This window comes from Pipistrellus kuhlii, unplaced genomic scaffold (genome assembly GCF_014108245.1).
Source record: "Pipistrellus kuhlii isolate mPipKuh1 unplaced genomic scaffold, mPipKuh1.p scaffold_m20_p_5, whole genome shotgun sequence".
Taxonomy (NCBI): domain Eukaryota; kingdom Metazoa; phylum Chordata; class Mammalia; order Chiroptera; family Vespertilionidae; genus Pipistrellus; species Pipistrellus kuhlii.
Window position 1 is genome coordinate 32967991 of NW_023425551.1, and position 20887 is coordinate 32988877.

The 20887-nt window shown below is 35.5% G+C and overlaps 1 protein-coding gene across 4 annotated transcripts in view; it reads left to right on the plus strand.

Moving 5' to 3' along the window:
* Positions 1–20887, plus strand: part of ATG5 (autophagy related 5) — an 89271-nt gene that overhangs the window by 26057 nt on the left and 42327 nt on the right. For all 4 annotated transcript variants that reach the window (XM_036414138.2, XM_036414137.2, XM_036414136.2 and 1 more), the window contains one exon: positions 7018–7180. In XM_036414138.2, coding sequence (XP_036270031.1) covers positions 7018–7180 — 163 coding nt within the window. The remainder of the gene's footprint in view (positions 1–7017; positions 7181–20887) is intronic.

A 20887-nucleotide genomic window follows, 5' to 3' on the forward strand; every position in this document is an offset into this window, starting at 1 on the left:
GGCTGGTACTTGTTCTTTAAGTATACTTGTAGGACTGACTACACCCCTTTTTTTGATGGACTAGTTCTTTCTTGCTAGGCCAAGAGCAACTGTATTTCTCAGGTAATTTACCATATCCCAGCTTCTTCTACTGTGTGTTGATGACATAGGCAGTGATTTCTTATGTAACACTTAAAGCACAACAAACCAAACAAAAAACATATATTGGATTTCATCAAAATGAAAAACTTTCATGCAAGTGAAAATACAACCCACAGAATAGGAGAACATAGTTGCAAACTCACATATCTAATAAGGACTCCGATTCCAGGATATACAAAAACTCATTGAATTCAAATAATAAAAAAGTAAATAGTCAATTAAAAATGGGTAAAGGATTTATATAGAGATTTCTCCAAACATGATACAGCGAGGGACAGTAAAGATGTTCAGCATAATTAGTCTTTAGGGAAATGCAAAAAAAGACTTCAGTTGCCCTGGTCAGTGTGGCTCAATTGGTTGGGTGGTGTCCCAAGCACTGAAAGGTTGCTGGTTCCATTCATAGTCAGGGCACCTACCCAGTTTGTGGGCTCGATCCCCAGTTGGGGTTGTTTGCAGGAGGCAGCGATCAATGCTTTGCTCTTACATAGATGTTTTTCTCTCACCCTCTCTTTTCCTCTCTCTCTGAAAAAAAAGTCAATTAAAAATATTTTTAAAAAGACTCCAATAAGTTACTTTTTCACACCCACTAAGATAGCTATAATTTAAAAATTGGACAGTTGTGGACTAATTGGTACTACCATGTGTTATGTTACTATTGGGAAAGTAAAATGATGCAGCCATTCTGTAGAGCAGTCTGGCAGTTCTGCAAATGGTTAAACATAGACTTGTGGTATGACACAGTAATTACTCTAATAGTTATATACCCAAGGGAATTGAAAAACATATGTCTACCCCAAAACTAGTACATTATGTTCGTAGCAGCATTAGTCATAGTGGCCAAAAAGTGGAAGCATCCCAAATGCTTATCAACTGAAAAAAAATGTGTTCATATAACAGAATATAATTTATTCATGAAAAGGAGTGAGGTACTGATATATACTTTAGTATAGATGAACCTTATACTTAAGAGAAAAAAAGGAGACACAAAGGCTTCAATTATATGATTTATATATGAAGTATTCAGAATATGAAAATCTTTAGAAAAAGTATATTAGTTGTTTTTAAGAGCTGGAGAGATGACAGAATGGAGTGGCTGCTTACAGTATATTAGTGGCTGCTTAAGGTTTCTGGTGTGATGAAAATATGTAGTTAGATAGTGATGGTTGCACAACCTTGTAAATATACTAAAAACACTGATTTGCACTTCTTAAAATGGATGGCGAGTTTTAAATGAATTGTATATGAATTATATCTCAATTATAAAATAATGGTTACTAATTTCCCATATTTGGGAGAAAAAAAGTCAATGTGTATCACAGAAGCTCAGCAAATCCCAAGGAAGTAAATATATAGAACACTACACCCGGGCACATCATAATTAAACTGCTGAAAACCAGTTTTAAATGGAAAGTCTTAAAAGCAGACACACGAAGATGACACATGACATAAGAGAACAGTAAGGTGAATGATGGCTGATGTAGCATCAAGCAGTGGAGATCAAAAGACAATGAAATGACATCTTAAAGGATTGAAAAAACTACTAGCAGGAATGAAGAGCTCTGGCAATGGTAGATATAAAAGACAACCTCTTTTCACTTTAAAGGAAAAATGACTGTTAAAAGCAAGAATAATACAGTTTTAAGGAAGGTTAATAATTTTGTGCTGTGATTCACCTAAAGCAGTGCTTAGAGGGAATTTAAGACTTTTTTATATTTGTATGGAAATACACTACTGATAACAGGAATGAAAAATGGGATTTTGCTACAGTTCCTACAGCTATTTAAAGGATAGTAGGAAATATCATGAACAATTTTATGCAAGCAAATTTGACAAATGAACAAATTCAATGAAAACACAACTTATCAAACTGACGCAAGAAGTAGCAAATATGAATAGCCCCTTCTTAATGTATAAAGAACAAATTTCTCACAGTAAAACTTCTTGCTTAGTTTCATTAATGAATTTTGATATTTAAGAAATAAATAATATCAATCTTTACATATGGTTTAGTAAATAAAAGAAAGGGGAATGTTTCCCAAGTTGCTTTGCAGGCCAGAATAACTCTGAACTAAAACCTGTTAAAGATATTAAAAGAAAAAAATAACTTCTAACCAGTATCACTCATGAATATAATGGTAGATGCAAACACTCATAAAAATACTAGCAAATTGAGTATTTTTTGGATAAGGCACCATGACCATGTTGAGATCATCTCAGGAATGATCAGGGTGATTCAACTTTTCAAATATCAATTAATCAAAGTAATTCAACACATTAACAGGGAAAAAAGCAGAAAAATTATGATTGGATTAAATAGATGCAGAAAAACCTTTTGAGGAAATTTAGTTCCTATTTGTTATCAAAAGGCTTTAGCAAGCTTTTGAATAGAAGGGAATTTTTCTCAATTTGACACAGTAAATATGAAAAGCCTACAACTAAAATTCATAGTAAATGGTGCTTCAATGAATGTTTTCACTCTAAGATCAGGAAATAGACAAAATTGTCCCCATCACTTTGACACAAGCAGTTTTGGTTTTGCTCTTCTACTATAAAGGACTGTGCTATTAAAAATCAAAGGATTTATGGGGAAAATATGTTAGGGGCACAAAATTAAAAAACTTCTTTAGTGAAAAATGTAAAAGATTGCAACCTAATAAAAGCATAGTTTTATAAATATTAATTAAGAAACACTTAAATGCTGTAAAAATTATGGTACTTTGTGTTGAAAAAGACTAGACATTTTTTCGTAGGAATGAACACTGTGTTTGCTGCTTGTTAGTTGTGGTGAAAGGAAAGTTATCTGAAATTAGACAAAAGTAGAACATTGGCTGTGAATAGCTCATAATGTGGATTGAGGTAGCAAGTTTGCTTCTGAGAGATGTCTATTTTGTGTGGCTTGGTTTGGCTGGATTCAGTTTTCTGTGCTCACCTAGTATTTCTTGTAGACAATATTTATAAAGATAAACATGAACCGGTTTATATCTGTGGATAGAGCGTCGGCCTGCGGACTGAAAGGTCCCAGGTTTGATCCGGTGAAGGGCATGTACCTTGGTTGTGGGCACATCCCCAGCAAGAGGCAGCTGATGGATGTTTCTCATCGATGTTTTTAACTCTCTATTCCTCTCCCTTCCTCTCTGTAAAAAATCAATTAAAAAAAAAAAAAACATGAAATTTACATTGCTCTAATTGTCCCTTAATATATCTTTCTCTTAAACAGACAATTCATATATATGCATATATGAATATGTAATATGCATAATAATATTACATATATATACTAGAGGCCCAATACACAAAGATTCGTGTAAGACTAGGCCTTCCATCTCCTGGCTGCCTGCACTGGCTTCCCTTTGGCACCCGGGACCTGAGCTGCTTTGCTCCAGCTTCCTCCTCCACCACTGCCAGGCATCTGGGACCGGGGCGGCTCTGCTCCAGCTGGTCACTGCTGCCACCCACTGGGGCCGAACTCCCAGCTGCGCAGTGGCCATTTGGAGCATGCTCCCACCCTTGATGTGTGTCCGCTGGGGCTGAGGGTGGCACGCTGTCCCCTCCCACCCATCTGCGCATGCAGCTCCTCCTGAGCAGTCCTGAGTGATGCAGCCTCCTCCTGAGCCGGTTGTGACGCCCGGCTAATTTGCATATTACCCATTTTTATATATAGATGTTCTTATGGGAATAACCAATTAGCACAAGAAAAGGTGCTTAACATCTTAAGTCCTCAGGGAAATTTATTTAAAATCTCAATGAGATATTGATTCACACTTTAGTGTAATTAAAATAAAAAATATTGACAGTACCAATTTTCAGGATATGAGTAACTCTCATACATTGTTGGTGAGAGTATAAATTGTACTACCACCTTGGAGAACAGTTTGACAGATTTTAAATAAAATTAAACATAAACTTCCTCTATGACCCAACATGTTATATATATATATATATATATATATATATATATACGTATATATATATATATACACACACACACACACACACACACACACACACACACCAAGAAAATTAAAAATATGTGCACAAAAGTCTTGAACACTAATGTCATAGCAGTTATCGTAATAAGCAAAATCTGGATACAATCTTAATGTCTAACAGATTGGGAATTAACATATAGTTGTACGTTCATCGTATACTATTTAGCAACAAAAAGGAACTAACTACTGATACACGCAGTAACAGATGAATTTCAGAAGTGTTAAGTGGAAGATGCTAGATTACCCAATACTACATAGTCTATGATTCTGCTTATATGCAGTTATAATAATAAGCAAAATTAGCCTCTGATGATAAAAAAATTAGATCAGTCAGCTGGGATAGAAATGAGGGAACTGATTGCAAAGGGCACCAAAGAACTTTTGAGGGGTTATAGTAATATTCTGTACCCTTTTTGGGCTGACAGTTATGCAGTGTCAAAATTCATCTTAACTATCCATTTAACTGTTCACTGCATTTTATTGCCTATAAATCATATCAATAAATTTGAATTACTTTTTAAAGTTTATTGAGAGAGAACAGAGAGGTGACAACAGTCATAGTGTCTCTGTCTTGTGGCGCTTACAGAATATAAATATAGAATCAACCAGAAGGGATTTGTGAAAATTTAACCTAGACTTGGGGAGTGAGAGAAACTTCCTGTAGAACATGATGTCTAAAGTGAACTTGAAGGTTGAGGAGAATGGGTGGGCAGTTGTGGGGGGAGGGCAGGCGTGTAAATGGTAGAGAGATCATCGGCAAGGACATAAAGTTACAGGTGCAGAAAATAGATTGTGTAAATGCAGAAATGAGTATGACTGAAAGAACGTTTGAGTAGATGACATATTCAGGATCATTGGAGTAGAGATTGTGTGTGGTGGGGGAGTGGGGAAAGAGAAGAGTATATGAAATGGGAGTAAGAGAATTTGCTGGAGAGGTTGGTTAGCAGAGATGTAAGTCATTCAGAAAATGGAAGGCTTTAGAAGTAGTTTGATTTTATCCTAAAGTAGCAGATCAGCTGAGTGATTTGTATTTTAGGAAGATCACTGTGAATCCAAATATGAAGTATAAACGAAAGGGGTGTAAGATTGCCTGGGAACCAGTTAGGAGGTTTTCAGAACAGTTCATTTTTAGTTTGTGCTGGAAAGTGGCAGTGGAAATGTTGAAAGTGAGTGGCTTCAGATGTTCTTAGGATGTAGACTCAACAGAACTTGAGTGGATGCGGGAGTTTTTTGTTTTTGTTTTTTACTTATTCAGCTTTCCATGACTTAAGTTATTGAATGTTTTCTATTAATACAGTAATACGATTAGGCTATGATTAAATGATATTTTCTACCATTATTATCGGACTCTTTATTGAAGGACTTATAGAACAAAGTCTTTTCCTGTAAAATAACATTCGAATATAATCATTAAGTATTTAGGTGTTATGGAGGAAATAGTGTTGCATTGTGGTTAAGAGCTGGGACTATGAGGCATACTAATATTAGCTCTACCACTTGCATACTGTATGACTATCTACTCCCTGAGCTTTAATTTTAAAAAATCTGTATAATAGCAATGACAATAGTGTTTAAAGGGTTATTATAAAGTTTAAATTATCTATACTAATAAAAGGGTAATATGCAAATTGGCCACGAAATCCTCACAGTAACAACTGAACAGCAGGCTGCCTAGGTCAAGCAGGCCAGTGAGGGAGGGGGCAGTTGGGGGCAACCAGGCGGGGAGGGGGGGCAGTGAGGGGCGATCAGGCTGGTGGGGGCAACAGTGAGGGGCGACCAGGCTAGCGGGGGGCCAGTTGGAGGCTACCAGGCCGGCAGGGGCACAGTTGGGGGTGACCAGGCCTGCAGGGGGGCAGTTGGGGGCGACCAGGCCAACTAGACTGGCAGGCAGAGGCAGTTAGGGGTGATCAGGCTGGCAATGGGGACAATTAGGGGCAATTGGGCAGGCAGGGAGGTGAGCACTCAGGAGCCAGTGGTTCTGGATTGTGAGTCAGACCTCCCCCGAAGGGTCCCAGATTGGAGAGGGTCCAGGCTGGGCTGAGGGGACCCCCTCCCCCATGCACAAATTTCATGCGATGGGCCTCTAATAATTATATAAAAAGTCTTACTAGCACAATGTTACATAGTATTCAATTAGTGTTAGGTATTGCTGTTTTCTTTTTTTTCCATTGAAAAGTGTACTAGTCATCTCATTTGCATAACGGTTTATCTGATTTGTGATTATTGCCTCTACTGCCTGAAAGATTCACTGAAGGTATAGGATATAAATTTAGCTATTTGACCTTAAACATTACATTTTAACAACTTTCTTAAACTAATTGGTCTGTAGCAAGCTATGCATATTGAAAGTGTATACTTTCATAAGTTTATACCACACTTCGTTTTTATTTACTTTTTGACATTTAGGTTGTTTCCTGTTATTTTTTTGTTTTTATTTGGATGATACAAATAAAGCTGCTGTGCCCACTAATGTACAAGTCTTAGGTAAATACCTAGTTCTAGAGCAACTGGATCAGATGATAGGTATATGTTTACTTAACAAAAACTATCAAACTGTTTTCCAAACTAGTTGTACCATTTTACATTCCCACCAACGGTGTGTGAGAGTTCCATTCCACACTCTTGCTAACACTAGGTATGGTCAGTCATTAAGCTACTTTTAAAATTAGTACTGTTTCATATTTTTGTTTCATGTTGTTATAAACACGTCATATATGGTTTATTTGGAAGAAGTATAAAATATATCTTAATCTTTAATTGTACTGAAGTCTCTATTAAGAAGGTAAGATTTGGTTTACTAAAAATATTGAAAAACTGGGGGAGATATAGTTCTTTGAGAAGCTAATTTTATAGTTTTATATGTATACATATTTTTTCCCTTTGATAGGGTTTTCCAGAAAAGGACCTTTTGCACTGTCCATCTAAGGACACAATTGAAGCTCATTTCATGTCTTGTGTGAAAGAAGCTGATGCATTAAAGCACAAAAGCCAAGTAATCAATGAAATGCAGAAAAAAGATCACAAGCAGCTCTGGATGGGATTACATAATGGTAAATATAGCAGTGTTTAATTTCAGAACACCCTTTGTGAAGTATGGAGTAACTGTAATTCTGCAAATAATCGGTACATTTTAGGATTGATGGTATAAGTTTAGAGTGCAGTCTCTAAGCACAAAGTTTTGCAAAGAAGCTACCTTTAGTTATTCCTTAAATTATACTCTCCCAATAGACCTCTATTCCTGGATTCCCAGCATTGGACTGATTGCTTTGCCCATAACATATCATAGTGGAAACTTCCTGTGTTTAGCTTCTGGGAAAAGTGCCTTACTCCTAATCATGATCCTTTTGGAATTGCAATTGAATACATACTGTTTGCATACCAAAGCACCTCCATTTGGGTTGGGCATTTGGGCAACCTTTATTTTCTCTGAACAATAAGACTTGCTTTGTGCTTAGATACTCTCTCTTGGGTCTTAGAAAATACACTCAAGGAATAAACTGAGGGCAGTCTGTAATTTACCTCTGTATTCTTCATCTTTTAAAGATCATAGTTCCTTAATCTTTCCTGCCTTCCAGTTCCTTAAGACAGTTCTATGTACAGGAAGTCTTTGCTTTGCACAAATCCAGTATGCATGAGCTTTAGTTAAATAATATCATTCCAAGTTGCCAAGAGAGTAAATCTTCAAAGAAAAAATATTTTTTGTAATCTTCATATGGTGACTGATGGTAACTATTGTGGTGAGAATTTTGCAGCATGTACAAATATTGAATCATTGTATTGTACACCTGAAACAAATATAATATATGTTAATTATACTTCAACTTAAAAAAAGTTCCAGTTTCCTAAGAATATGGTTTAAATTTCATTTTCCATGCTATTTAATAATTACATAAAGTACAAGCTTGATTGGCAGCTCTTCAGTTGTGAATCATTATGCAATAATACATATGCATTGTGATCAGTGATCAGTCACTTCACTTCTTTCCGTGTCGGTCAGTGAATTGTTATTATGCATCTGTTATTTTCATCCATAGGCAGCAAAGCATGTAGTTATGTTACTTCCTTGTCTCCCATGATAAGTCCACAGAACGTTTTATCACACTGGATAATCAAAAGAAGGAGTTGGCTAAGAAAGATGAAAATTAAGTAAAGAAAGAAAAAGTGGTAATTCTGTAAGCTAAATTTGAATAGAACGTAATGGAATTATAGAAGACAAAGCTGACTATGAGAATGTGGACACTACCACCATTTGAGAGAGTTTAGATAACCATAGGAAATTAATGAGGGTGAACTTCCACATACATGTGGGAAGTGTTGTGATGAAAAAAGTGAAGCTATCCCAGAGGAAGTGATGCTGGCAAAAAAAACACATTAAAGGGATATATATTTCATGACATTGAAAGCGAAAATGGTAGTATGTTAGAAATTGATTCAAACTTGCAGAGGATTATGACAATTCACCACAATTTATGAAATACTAGAGGCTCTGTGCATGAAATTCATGCGTTGGTAGGGTACCTAGCAACTGCTGGCTGCCTTCCCCTGGCCGCCTGCCTCCACCACCAGCCAGGGCCTCCTTCCTTCCCCCGGCCGTCCCTGTCTCTTGGAACTCCTGGTTGAGGGAACAATTTGCATACTATGCTTTTATTATATAAGATGCTTGTTGGTAAGTTATATGTTCAGGAAGCAAGCACTATTCAAACATAATTAAGCTTTTTTATTTTTTAACAAAGTAATAAAACACTTTAATTCTCCATGTTCCAAATGTTTTAAATTACTGTGTACTAAATAAACACGGGATTAGTCTGATTTACATTGTTATTTTTCTGTACATTTATAATCAGAGTTTTTAATGTTTTTGACAGTTTTGTAAAGATCACTGAACAATTGTGATTTCTCCTTAATTGTTGAGATCATTTTGCATGTTTATATCTTGCATGGTCACTTTTCTAGTCCCATACTGCTATGCAAAGCAAGGAAAGCCAATAATCTGTCGATCTTTTAGAATTGTTTTTATACAAGGAATTAGTCAAATATAAGGTGCTCTTTTATAGCAGCTATCAGAATAAAAAAACCTATAATTTAAAAAATGTATAAAAATGCATAACCCATGGACAAAGAGCACCTTAGTCAAATATAAGGTGCTCTTTTATAGCAGCTATCAGAATAAAAAAACCTGTAATTTAAAAAATGTATAAAAATGCGTAACCCCTGGACAAAGATAATAGTGTGGTGAAGGGGTGAGGGGCAGGGATGGAGGCAGGCTAGAAGAGGTCAGTGGCGGGGCGAGAAAGGGACATACTTTAAACAATAAAGTTAAATTAGAAGAAAACAAAAAGCAAAAAATTAAAAAAAAAAAGTGATCCAGTTTTATCTTCTGGACTATATTGTCACCATGTCAAAGAGGTGTTTATAGTTATTTAAGAATTAAAATTTCATTATGCAAGATAACAGTATTATCTAACTTCAGTATACAAAAGGCACATATTTTATGACTCTGTACTCTAAATTAAATTTTCTCATTTCTTTTAAGTGTCTTAGATTTAATTTGAGTTACATGGAATTGCACATAGTTGTACCTCTGATATTTAGCAACTATATTATTGCAGAGGTAGGCATCAGGCCTTTCACCTCATTTATATTACTGAATACACAAATTTTTATTAAACGATTAAAAGTTTACAGTCTCTTAAGGTATACTTTTCCCTTTTCCTTGCTGGTTATTTGAAGATGAAGTGGCGTTATAGGAGACTTGTGAATTAGAAGATTGCCTAAATTGAAGAAGACAGGAATCTTCCAAAGAGAAAAGGGATCTGAGAATAATTTGGGTTCAGAATTGAAGTAAATAATTTAAATGAACATTTAAGTAGATGTTCTTGAACTCTGTTGTGAATGTGATGAGTCAGCTACAGAGAGCTTATTCATAAGCAGAGGATTCTAAAAAAGATTAAAATGTTTCATTTGGGGCATTAGAGGGTTGGGTGTGGAGGGTGATGGTTAAGAATTGTGAAAAGGAAGGCCTGGTTTTTAGTTATCAGCTCTGCTAGTAGCTTCTTGGGACAAGTCACCCACTTCTTTTAGCTTCAGTTTCTTTCTCTTGTAGGTGCCCTGAGAAGCTTTAGTGAAACACTAATACAGTTTATGTGAAAGTGCTTGAAAGGAAGCAAAGCTGTTTTGATAAAAAGAATTATCAAGAAGTCACTATGAGACTCCAGAACTAGGGTTGGCAAACAGTGGTCATGGCCAGCCATCTATGTAAATTAGGGGTGTCGAACTCAATCAGAGAAGGGGCCAAAATCTAAAATCCAGCCTAAATCGCGGGCCGAATGGTTTACTGAACAGTCATAAACTGTCATTGTGATGGAAACGCAGCGGAGTACAGTGATGACAGCGCGGTGCGGGCCACATTGCAAGGCCTGGCGGGACGGATTTGGCCCGAGGGCCTTGTGTTTGACACATGTGATGTAAATAAAGGTTAGAACTCTGCCACACCCATTCATTCATGTGTTTTTCTATGCTGCTTTCATGCCACAAAGGCAGTTAGATAGTCATGGCAGAGACCTTGTGGCTCACCACATGAAATATTTATATTTGTTGACTTTTTTAGAAATACTTGTCAGCCATAAAAGATTGGCCAAATCAGCAACTTGTATTTATCATTTACCTAAAACATGACTCAAAATGCCACATACTCAGAACTTGGTATAGCATAATGTATCACACTTAGTCTAATAACTGCTTTCAGTGATTTTTAAAAACTACATTTAAAATGCATATCTTTTAAAATTGATTTCAGAGAGTAAGGGGGAGAGAGAGATAGAAACATTAATGATGAGAAAGAATCATTGACTGGCAGACTCCTGGGCACGTCAGCCTGCAACCTGGGCATGTGCCCTGACCTGGAATCAAACTGCGGCCTCCTAATTCATAGGGTGATGGAATAAAATTTTTTCCCTGGCCAAGTAGCTCAGTTGATTGGAACATCCTATTCATTGCAAGGTTTTGGGTTCAATTTCTGGTCAGAGCACATACCTAGGTTTCAGGTTGAATCCCTGGTTGGGGTGTGTCGGGGAGGCCAACCGACTGATATTTCTCTCTCACATTGATGTTTCTTCCTACTTTTCTCCCTCCTCCCCTCTTTTCCTCCCTCCCTCCCTCCTTCCCTCCCTTCCTCCCTTCCTCGTCTCTTAATAAAAACATCCTTGAATGAGGATTTAAAATCTTTATATTTTTATTCCATTTATATATTTAGCTATTATTTTTGTAGCTATTGTGTTCAGTTTTGTTTATGTTGGTAATGATTGGGCTTACACACTCAAAATCTTATGTGAGGTATCCTGTGGATACTGGAGACTTTGATAGTTTATTTTCTACTTTTTAAAAATGAAAATTTTAATTTAGGAAATTTTTAGCTGGACGAAGGTTATAGAAAATGTTACTATCTGCATTAGAGTAAATTGGTGAAAGGTGGATGTAGAAGTTAATTTGTTCCTTCTGCTTAGAATGCCCTTTCCGATCCTTTTTGTCTATGTAATTTCTGCTTATGTTTTAATGCTTATCTCTTTAGTCAACTTCCATGTGAAGCCTTCCCTCTTTTTTAGCCAACAGATATTTATAGCACATTTAACTTGTGCCTGACACTGTTCTAGGAGCTAGTGACCATCCAGCAGTGAGTGAACAGACATGGACCCTGTTTTCGTGGAGCTTCCAGTCAGTGGAGGCAGAACTATTCTTTTCATGCTATTGTGGCTCCTTATCCATTTTTATGCACTTTTACTCTCATATTTCATCACACTCTAGAATAGTTGTAGTTTATGTATTCTGCTGGAATACAAATTTCTCCTGGTTAGACTGTATTATACATTTTGGTATCCCTAGCACCTATTCTAGTCTTAGGAGTAAACAAAATAAACATTGACTGAATGAATGACTCCTTTATTTTATTCCTTTCTCATACTATAAGGAAGTCATATTAACAGCTTTTTATAAATAGTTTAATTTTAGTATAAAATAGCAGAAGTGCCTTGTTTTGACTTTCCAAAATAGTTTGTTTACGAATGTTTTCATCCAAAAGAAAGTCCAATTTGTGAAGTCAAAGATATTTCATCTTTTGGTTAGTATAATTGCAAACTAGTGAAGATCTAGACATAGCAGATGGTAAATTTATTTATTCAGAACCGCACCTGTAGAGTATAACAACTAAACAATGATTTAAACATTTTTTGAATACTTTTAAATGCTAATTTTAATTTTTCAGGTCTCTATGAAAGAAATAAGAAAAGCTTTGAAACCAAGAAAACTCTTTTAACACATACTCTGCCTTTCAGTGTTTTTTATGGGTTTTCCTTTTTGATGTAAAAGTATTTAACCTCCCTGTGCAACAGTTAGTGACTGAAAAAAGAAAGTACCATTTTTATTATTTACAAGGCAGTTGTCACCAATGTGCAGGTATTTAAATGTCAAGTTGTTTTTCTTATAAGCTATAGATTTGAGGAAATCTCAAAAAAAATTTTAATATATGATATAGTATTCAGCCTTAATTTTACATATATACTAAAAAAGAAATGATGGCATTAAATATATTGTATAGACCTTCAAACAGATGCAAGTTTTGATGGTTAAATGTTGAATATATTATTTCTAAAGTGTCGTTAATTTCTTTGAGGTAGATAATGTTTTAAATGTTTTAAACAAATTAGTTATTTTGTGGGAAAATCCTATTGTATGTGTTCTATTTTGTTGTGTGTTTCTTTTTAATTCTCTATAGAGCGCTCAGTACTCAATTATGTACATAATTGGAGCAAATTAAGTTTGCTAGATTTATATCTGTGTAGATCCTACAAAGTAAAATCTTGTTTGAGCACACTCTTCCGTCTATCAACTGTTTTATTCTTTTTTTTCTTCTTTATTGCCTAGAATTAAACTAGATATTCAGAATATGAACTGTTTGCAAATTGGGGACTTTTTAAAAAGAGATGTTTTTCATGTAACTCACAGACGTTACATGAAATTGAAATAGAACAGAATTTACCTGAAATTATAGTACATTTACTAAATCCAGGCCTGGGTACTGTTATATGCATTATCTCAAGATTCTTGAGAATAATTAGATAAACATTGTCAACTTTGAAAATGAGGAAATGAGCTCACAGAGCTAGTAAGAGGTGGGATCAGGATTTGAACCTAGATTCTAAAGTGAGACTATTTTTCATTCCATCTGCAGGTGGTTAATCTGGCTATATATTAGAACCATCTTGGAGCTTAATTGGTCTAGCGTGGGAGCCTGACATTAGTGTTTTTTAAAGCTACTCAGGCGGTCCAAGTGCTCACCTAATGCTGAGAAATGCTGCATTATTTACTGCATCTCCAGTAAATAATTATTAATAGGACTTTTTCATTTACATTTTCTCATCAGAAGCATGAGTGATTTGTATTAGAAATGACAATATACTGCATAATAAACCACAAAGTGACAGTGAGTATAATGAAATATCTATTTCTAGTCCATCTTTCAAAAGTTAAAGTAGATTTTTATTTTTGTCTTAAGACTTTGGAGTGCTCTCTAAGTGAGTGAGAATGAGTTGATTCCTTAAATTCATTTCTGGCCCTCTGAATCTAAGAAAGTGATAAGCTATAATTTAGCCTAAGAGGAAAAATAAATATTTTATCAATTGATAGTAGTTTTAAAGGTGATAAATCAGATTATTGGCTATAAATCTATAGGTGATTTATACATTAATACATTTAGTTTATTAGTCTTGGGCTGGCACTGTACTAGATAGCTCTGTAAATCTCTTTTTGGCAAACAAGATACTTTTTACAGATTGTCTTTTAGAATAAGTGAAGACTGCAGTATAATTGAAGATGATTTCCCCCATTTTTATTTTTAACATGAGCACGTAGAACAAGTTGGGTTTCTTTTTTGGCATTGTGAATTTTTGAATTTTGAATTTTTTATTCAAAATTTGTTACTGAACCTATTTCAAAATAAATTGGAAATAAACTTAACTTAATTAGTTGGAATACTGTAATTGAATTCTGTCTACTTAAAAATAAAGTCAATTACTGGATTGACTTGGAATATATTAAAGCTGTTGTAACTCGCAGTAATGGTTTATTGGTTTGTGATGTTGAAATTAAAATTTACAGCCTGCTTTTTTCAATACTTCATGAGATTAGTTTTCTTTAAGTTTCCAGCAATATTTCTAAACCTTTATAAAGTAACTAGTTTTCACTGGCTGCATTCGTAGATGGAGCTTTTTATAACAATTGTGAACCTCTTCCAAGATTAATAATAAACCTCACTTTTTTTTTCAGTTTGTTGTTCCTATTATTTTAAGATGTGTTGGAAAGAGAGAAGGCTTGAGAAGGATTGGAGATTAGATCTTAAAGGTAAATCTTAGAGATGGAACTCAGGCTAGTCTGCAAGGCTGGAGGACTCCCCAGATGTTGATGTACATGTTCTTGCATCACCATACTTGCCCCCATTACTATTTCATGATAAGGCTGGAGATTAACGCAGTTGAAATGATGGAAGGTAAATGGCAAGTAAATTGTCCCCACATAGTGAGAAAATAGGGACTTGTATGGTAGTTGAAAGATTTGGAGGAAGCAAAATAAGACCTGAAGGGAATATGGTATTATAAAGTGTTGCAACTGGATTGTGTTCTTATTCTCCCCACTATGTTTGGCAAAGGCCATTTCAATTGCATTACTTCAGGGGGCAGCATTCACATAGAATTTGATGTGAATGGTACCGACTCCCTGTCCCTGAGCCAGACTGGACACTCCAGCAATCTTGTGATGATGGGGTTTGGCATAACCACTTTCCCAAATTGGCTTTCACCTTTCTCTTACCTTGTTGCTGACTCTAGAAGCTCAGTATCTTTGGCAGCCTGAGAGACAAAACACTTATGTAGTATTACTTTGTGCCAGGTACCATTGTAAGTATTTTGCATATATTAACTCATTTATTCCTTCCAGTGACTTTATGAATATATACTATTAATATCTTCATTTTATAAATGAGGAAATTGACACACAAAGTTTAAAAGTATCTTGCTTAAACTCACTCAGATATTAATAAATGGCAAATTTAGGAAACAAAGGCAGGTAGTGGGGCTCTAGGGTGTCTGCTTTTTCCACTATGCAGTGCTACATTTGAGGTTCCTTTTTTTTTGTTTTTCCCCCCAACTTGCCTAAATCAGTCATTCATTTAGTTATTTAGTTATTTAACAAAAGTTCATTGAGCATGTACTTTGTGCCAGGAACTTTTTAGGATTGAAGATAAATGCCTGGCCCTCTTGGAACTTAAATTTTAGTTTGGGGAGAGTGACAGTTGATGAACAATAGAATAATTTCAAGTAACTATAAGTGTTGCAGTTATGAGGGAAATCTGAGGATGTGACACTTTTGAGACTTGAATAGTGAGAAAGAAGTGGTTATGTGAAGATTAGAAAAATGTGATAGGGGAATGAGCTTGGTGTTTTCTAGGGACAGAAAAGAAAAATAGGGTGATTTGGAGCGTAGTAAGTAAGCAAATTGGTAGTCAGTTAGATCTGAGATGCATGCAGGAAACACTGCATCCCAAGGGGGTGAAAAGTGGCTGAAAAGAACCTGCTTCTTGGGGCAGAAATAATTGTGATATCTGTTACATATTGCTGACACTAGTGACTTGGTGCATGAATTCGTGCACATTGAAAGGAAAATTAATTAGAAGAAACATTTTAATATTGCTGTCTGCCCTTTCTCCATAATAGTAGTGTCAACCAAACTCACAATTGACAATGACGATGGAAAATCATACATGTGATTGGCACCAGCAAGAGCTTTATATGTTTTGCTCATGCGTGAGTCAACCTAGCCTTTTATAGATATAGAATATACTTGCTTAATTAAACCTGCTTTCTTACTTAGCTAAATGTTTTCCAGGCCAGTGAAGCACCCCAACTTTTCTTTCAGGTAATTGTAAGCAGCACAAGCAGTAGATATCAACATGAAGCAGATTATTATTGTAGATCACACAGGGAGGAAAAAAGATAAAATATTTATAGCAGTGTTTGACTATATTCTGCGCAGTAAGAAAACTTGAAGTCACTTTCAAGGTCCACCATTTCGTACTTCTTTTTTGTTGGGTCAAGTTTCTAAGCTTTCTAAATCAAGCAGATGGGCTCATAGAAATGTGTGTTGTACTTCTGTTGAGCAGCATCTAAGCACCAATAGGTGTGCTGCTGCTTGCCATGGTTCAGCCTAACTGTCCTAATAACATAAGATTCTCAGAATTTGATTAGATTCAGAAGACAAATGAGTTGGAAGATACAGGTCACTTTTTTTTTTTTTTTAAACACATCTGTGTTAGTTACTCTACCAGTAATTGCTATTTCTTTTTTCTTTTAATAAATTTTTATTGATTTCAGAGAGGAAGGGAGAGGGAGAGATAGAAACATCAGTGATGAAAGAGAACCATTGATTGGCAGCTTCCTACTTGGAATCAAGCCCACAACCTGGGAATGTGCCTCTGGGGAATTGAACCATGTACCTCCTGGTACTTATGTTGACGTTAAACACTGGGCCACTGTGGCCTGGCCCAGTAATTGCTATTTGTTTTCCCCTTCCTATTTTGCTTTTCAAAAATATTTAACATTGCATATGAATAAATTAATTCAAATAAGTCTATAATTGGGTGTGATATCTGTTACATATTTTGAAAGCTAAAGGTAAAAAATACTAAATACCACACACTGCCACTTGTAGTGATTTGAATAGTAATGTTGGAAAATGCAAATTTTGTGAAGAGCAGGGTCCCTTCATTGTGATGTTCAGCCATTTGCTTTTCAAAGAAAAGCTTAACATTTGTGTTTTATGGGCTGTCATCTGATACTTTTTAGGGGGTGGTGCAGTAAATCTGTTTTTTGACATTATAGGCATTAAAAAGCAGGAAGGGAATAGTGTGTGCATGTGGAGATCATTTTACCTTTTTTTTTTTTTTTTTTTTAATAGTTTGAGGTTTCAGCCATTGACAACTACATTACTGTTTGAGGCTGAGTAGCAGACCCATAGATGTTCTCCATGTCTCCTGTGGGGGCTTGTAGATACATACATACATACATTATCTATGATGTGAGAATGTTAAAAACTCACCTTCAGTTCTCAACTCTCCTAAAACTCAAATGAAAATATAGATGCATCTTTTAAAATTGCCACTTTTTTTTTTAAAATACACTGGACTTATTTCTTTTATTTTATTATTTTTCTTTATTGATTAAGGTATTACATTTCTGTCCTTATTCCCCCCATTGCCCCCACTCTCCCGCTTGTGCTCTCTCACCCCTCTAGTGTCTCTGTCCATTGGTTATGATTATATGCATGCACACAAGTCCTTTGGTTCAGCGGTCGCTCACCTTTCGGACCTCATGGACCACCAGTGGTCCACGGAACATCAGTTGGCAGCTGCTGCTTTGGTTTCCCCTCACCTTCCCCTGCCTTCCCTCTGATGTTTGATGGTCTGATCAATGCTTCTCTGTCTCTGGATATGTTTTTGTTCATCAGTTTTAAAATTGACACTTTTATTCTTCAGTTTTTTCAAAAGATATGTGACTATATATGATATCCTAGGGTTATGGAGAAAGGCCACACTTACAAGGAGCCCCTTTCCAAGGCGGGGTTTAGAACTTGTTGGAAAGAGTAGAGATCACCCCCTGGATTAGTGGAAAATTTGGTTATTTTTCCCAGATTAGAGCTGGTCTGCATTTGAGGGACAATCAGTACAATGTGGAGTGCAGACCACCAGTAACAAGTGCCATGTTTATGCAGAGGGAGCGGGAGCTCTGTGGGAAACCTTAGAGGAGCCACCCAGATGGGCCTCCACAGGAAATCAGGGTGCCGATAAGGGCAAGGGGCCTTCATGTGCCTATAGTCGGGAGCCCCTTTCTCTCACAGTGTCCTTTCAGCACCAGATACTGGGAAAGCTTAATCACATCACAGTAGAGACACTTAAAGAAATGTTGTCTATTATGGCACTGCATATGTTGAAGAGTGAATTTAGAGTTGTCATTAAATTGATAATGGACACAATAATATTGCTTTTCCAGATTTTTTTTTTTTTTTGGCTATATAAGTGCATAACTTCTTTGCTAATAACCTTTCTGTACCTTTTATTGTATGTTTGTGTTTGCTTTCCTTCCTTTAGCCCTATTGACATTTTGAGTCAGATAATTCTTGTTTGTAGAGTACTGTCCTGCACACTGGATGGTGTATAGCAGCATCCCTGGACTATAGTTGTGACAACCAAAAATGTCTCCAGACTACCAAGGAGCAAAATCTAATCTGGTTAAGAATGACTGCTTTAACATGTTTGGTGGATTTTTTTTCCTGTTAAAAATAGTATAAATCTTTCATTTTACTATAATGTTTTTCTTGTGGTTTTTAACAAGTTCTAATTTAATAAAAGAGAGTATCTTAAATAATTATAAAATAACCTAATTCCTTGATTTCAACTATAAGTAAATTATGGTAGACTTTTCAGTTGATTTCTTTGTGACCAGGTAGCTGTTTAGTTGCAAACCTAGGATTAGATCCTAAAATTTTCAGTGAGAAGTTCTGTACATAATATTCCATTATTTGTTCTTTGACTCAAGAGCATATATTATGCATGCATTATTGTAGGTAGGTGTTAGAGATCATTAATGATGAGCAGTAAGTAAAATCTCAAGTATGCAAAAAAATTATTTTATTCCGCTATTACATTTTTGCTTACTATTTAATGGGGGAAAAAAGTACTTTTTTAAAATATATTTTTAATTGATTTCAGAGAGGAGGGAAACGGAAACATCAAATGGTGAGAGAGAATAATTGATTTGTTGTCTCCTGCACGCTCCCTACTGGGGTTCAAGCCAGCAACCTGAGCATGTGTCCTGACTGAGAATCGAACTGTGACCTGACCATCCTTGTTTATAGGTTAATGCTCAACCACTGAGCCACACTGGTCAGACAAAAAAGTAATTTTTTAAAAAGCAGTAAAAGAATAATTTATTTCTAAATGAAAGGACTGTGGTCAAATGAGCTCCTCTTAACATTATGATGCAGTTTTGTGGTTGCAGCTGTTGAAATGGTTGTGGACTTTGAATCAGAAAACCAAGCGTCTGGTCTTGGTTCTGAATTAACTTCATAACAATCTGAACAAACAGTTGTTATCTGTAAAATTGCAAAGAACTAACTGGATTCTAACTGGATTCCATGTGCTATCAGTCTTAGTGTAGTATCACTCTAGAGAAGACCTAGAGCCTGACACTTTCTTCTAGGACCAGGGATATCAGAAGAAACAACTAAGCTTTATTTTTTAAAACAATTTTGATGGCATAAGCAGGATGAATAGATTGCCAGTAAATTGGATTGAGACGAATCTAGTAGTGGCGAATATGCTTTAATACCAAACTGATCTGAAATTCTGGAGCTATTTGCTTTACAGAGATTTGATTCTGAGAGAAAGGTCATTTAAGCTAATATTCTCAGTGAGTTAATTAACAATTCACTGAATGGGGGTTGAGGGGGTGGTAAGAGATGTAATTTACTTATACTTTACCAGATAAGGGACTTGTATCCAGAATACATAAGGAACATTCAGATATAAAAAGGGGACAAAGGATTTGGTGGACACTGCTCCAAAGAAGATACATAAATGGCTAGTAATCAAATGAAAAGATGTTCAGCGTAATTAGTTCTTAGGGAAATGGAAATCAAAACTATAAGGAAATACCACTTTGTACCCACTAGAATGACTATAATAGAAAAGATGGGCAACAACAAGTATTGGCATGGATGTAGACAAATTGGAACCCATATACTTTTCTGACGGGAATGTAAATTGGTGCTGCCTCTTTGGAAAACAGTTTGGCAATTCCTCAAGACATAGGTACCATATGGCAGGTATATACACAAGAAAATTGAAAAAATTCGCATTCACACAAGAACTTAGACATGAATGTTTATAGTAGCCAAAAAGTGATAACAGCTCAAATGTCCCATGAACTGATGAATGGATAAACAAAGTGTAATATCTCCATACAATGAAATATTATTTGGCCATAAAAACGAATAAAGTTCTGATACAAGGTATAGCATAAATGAACCCTAAACACAGGCTTGGGGGGTTGGGAGTGGGGGAAGAACAGATGCAAAAGACTACATCTTAATATGATTTATTTATATAAAATTCCTGGAGTAGAATAGAGAATAGTGATTTCTGGAGCAAGGAGGACAGGGAAAGGGATTAATTATTAATGGGTATATATTTCTTTTTGGGATGATGAAAATTTTCAGAAATTAGATATTGCCACTGGTTGCTTAACTCTGAATATATTAAAAAACACTCAGTAGTCACTTTAAAAGGATGAATTTTATGGTATGTGAATTAAATCTTAGTAAAGTATGTGTGTTTTTTTAAACTAAACCTGAAAAAAAAAAATTAAGGTGTTTAATCAGTTCACATTTGTTTCAAAGCATTTCCTATAATTTTATATTTTTTGCTGTTTAATGTTAACTGTTTGGTATTGTGACTTCATTTCTTAAAGCAAGTTCTGGCTAAAATTTAGGTCATTTGAAGCGTTTGCCTTTAAAGTTTAGATAGTAGGAGTAGAGCAAAGGAAATCAAGATACCCAGTCTGATGGAGTATCCCAGTCATAATCTGTTTAGGGTTTTTCTTATGAGAAAAATGTCGATCTAGGAAGAAGAAGCAATAATATAGAAAATTAATTTTATA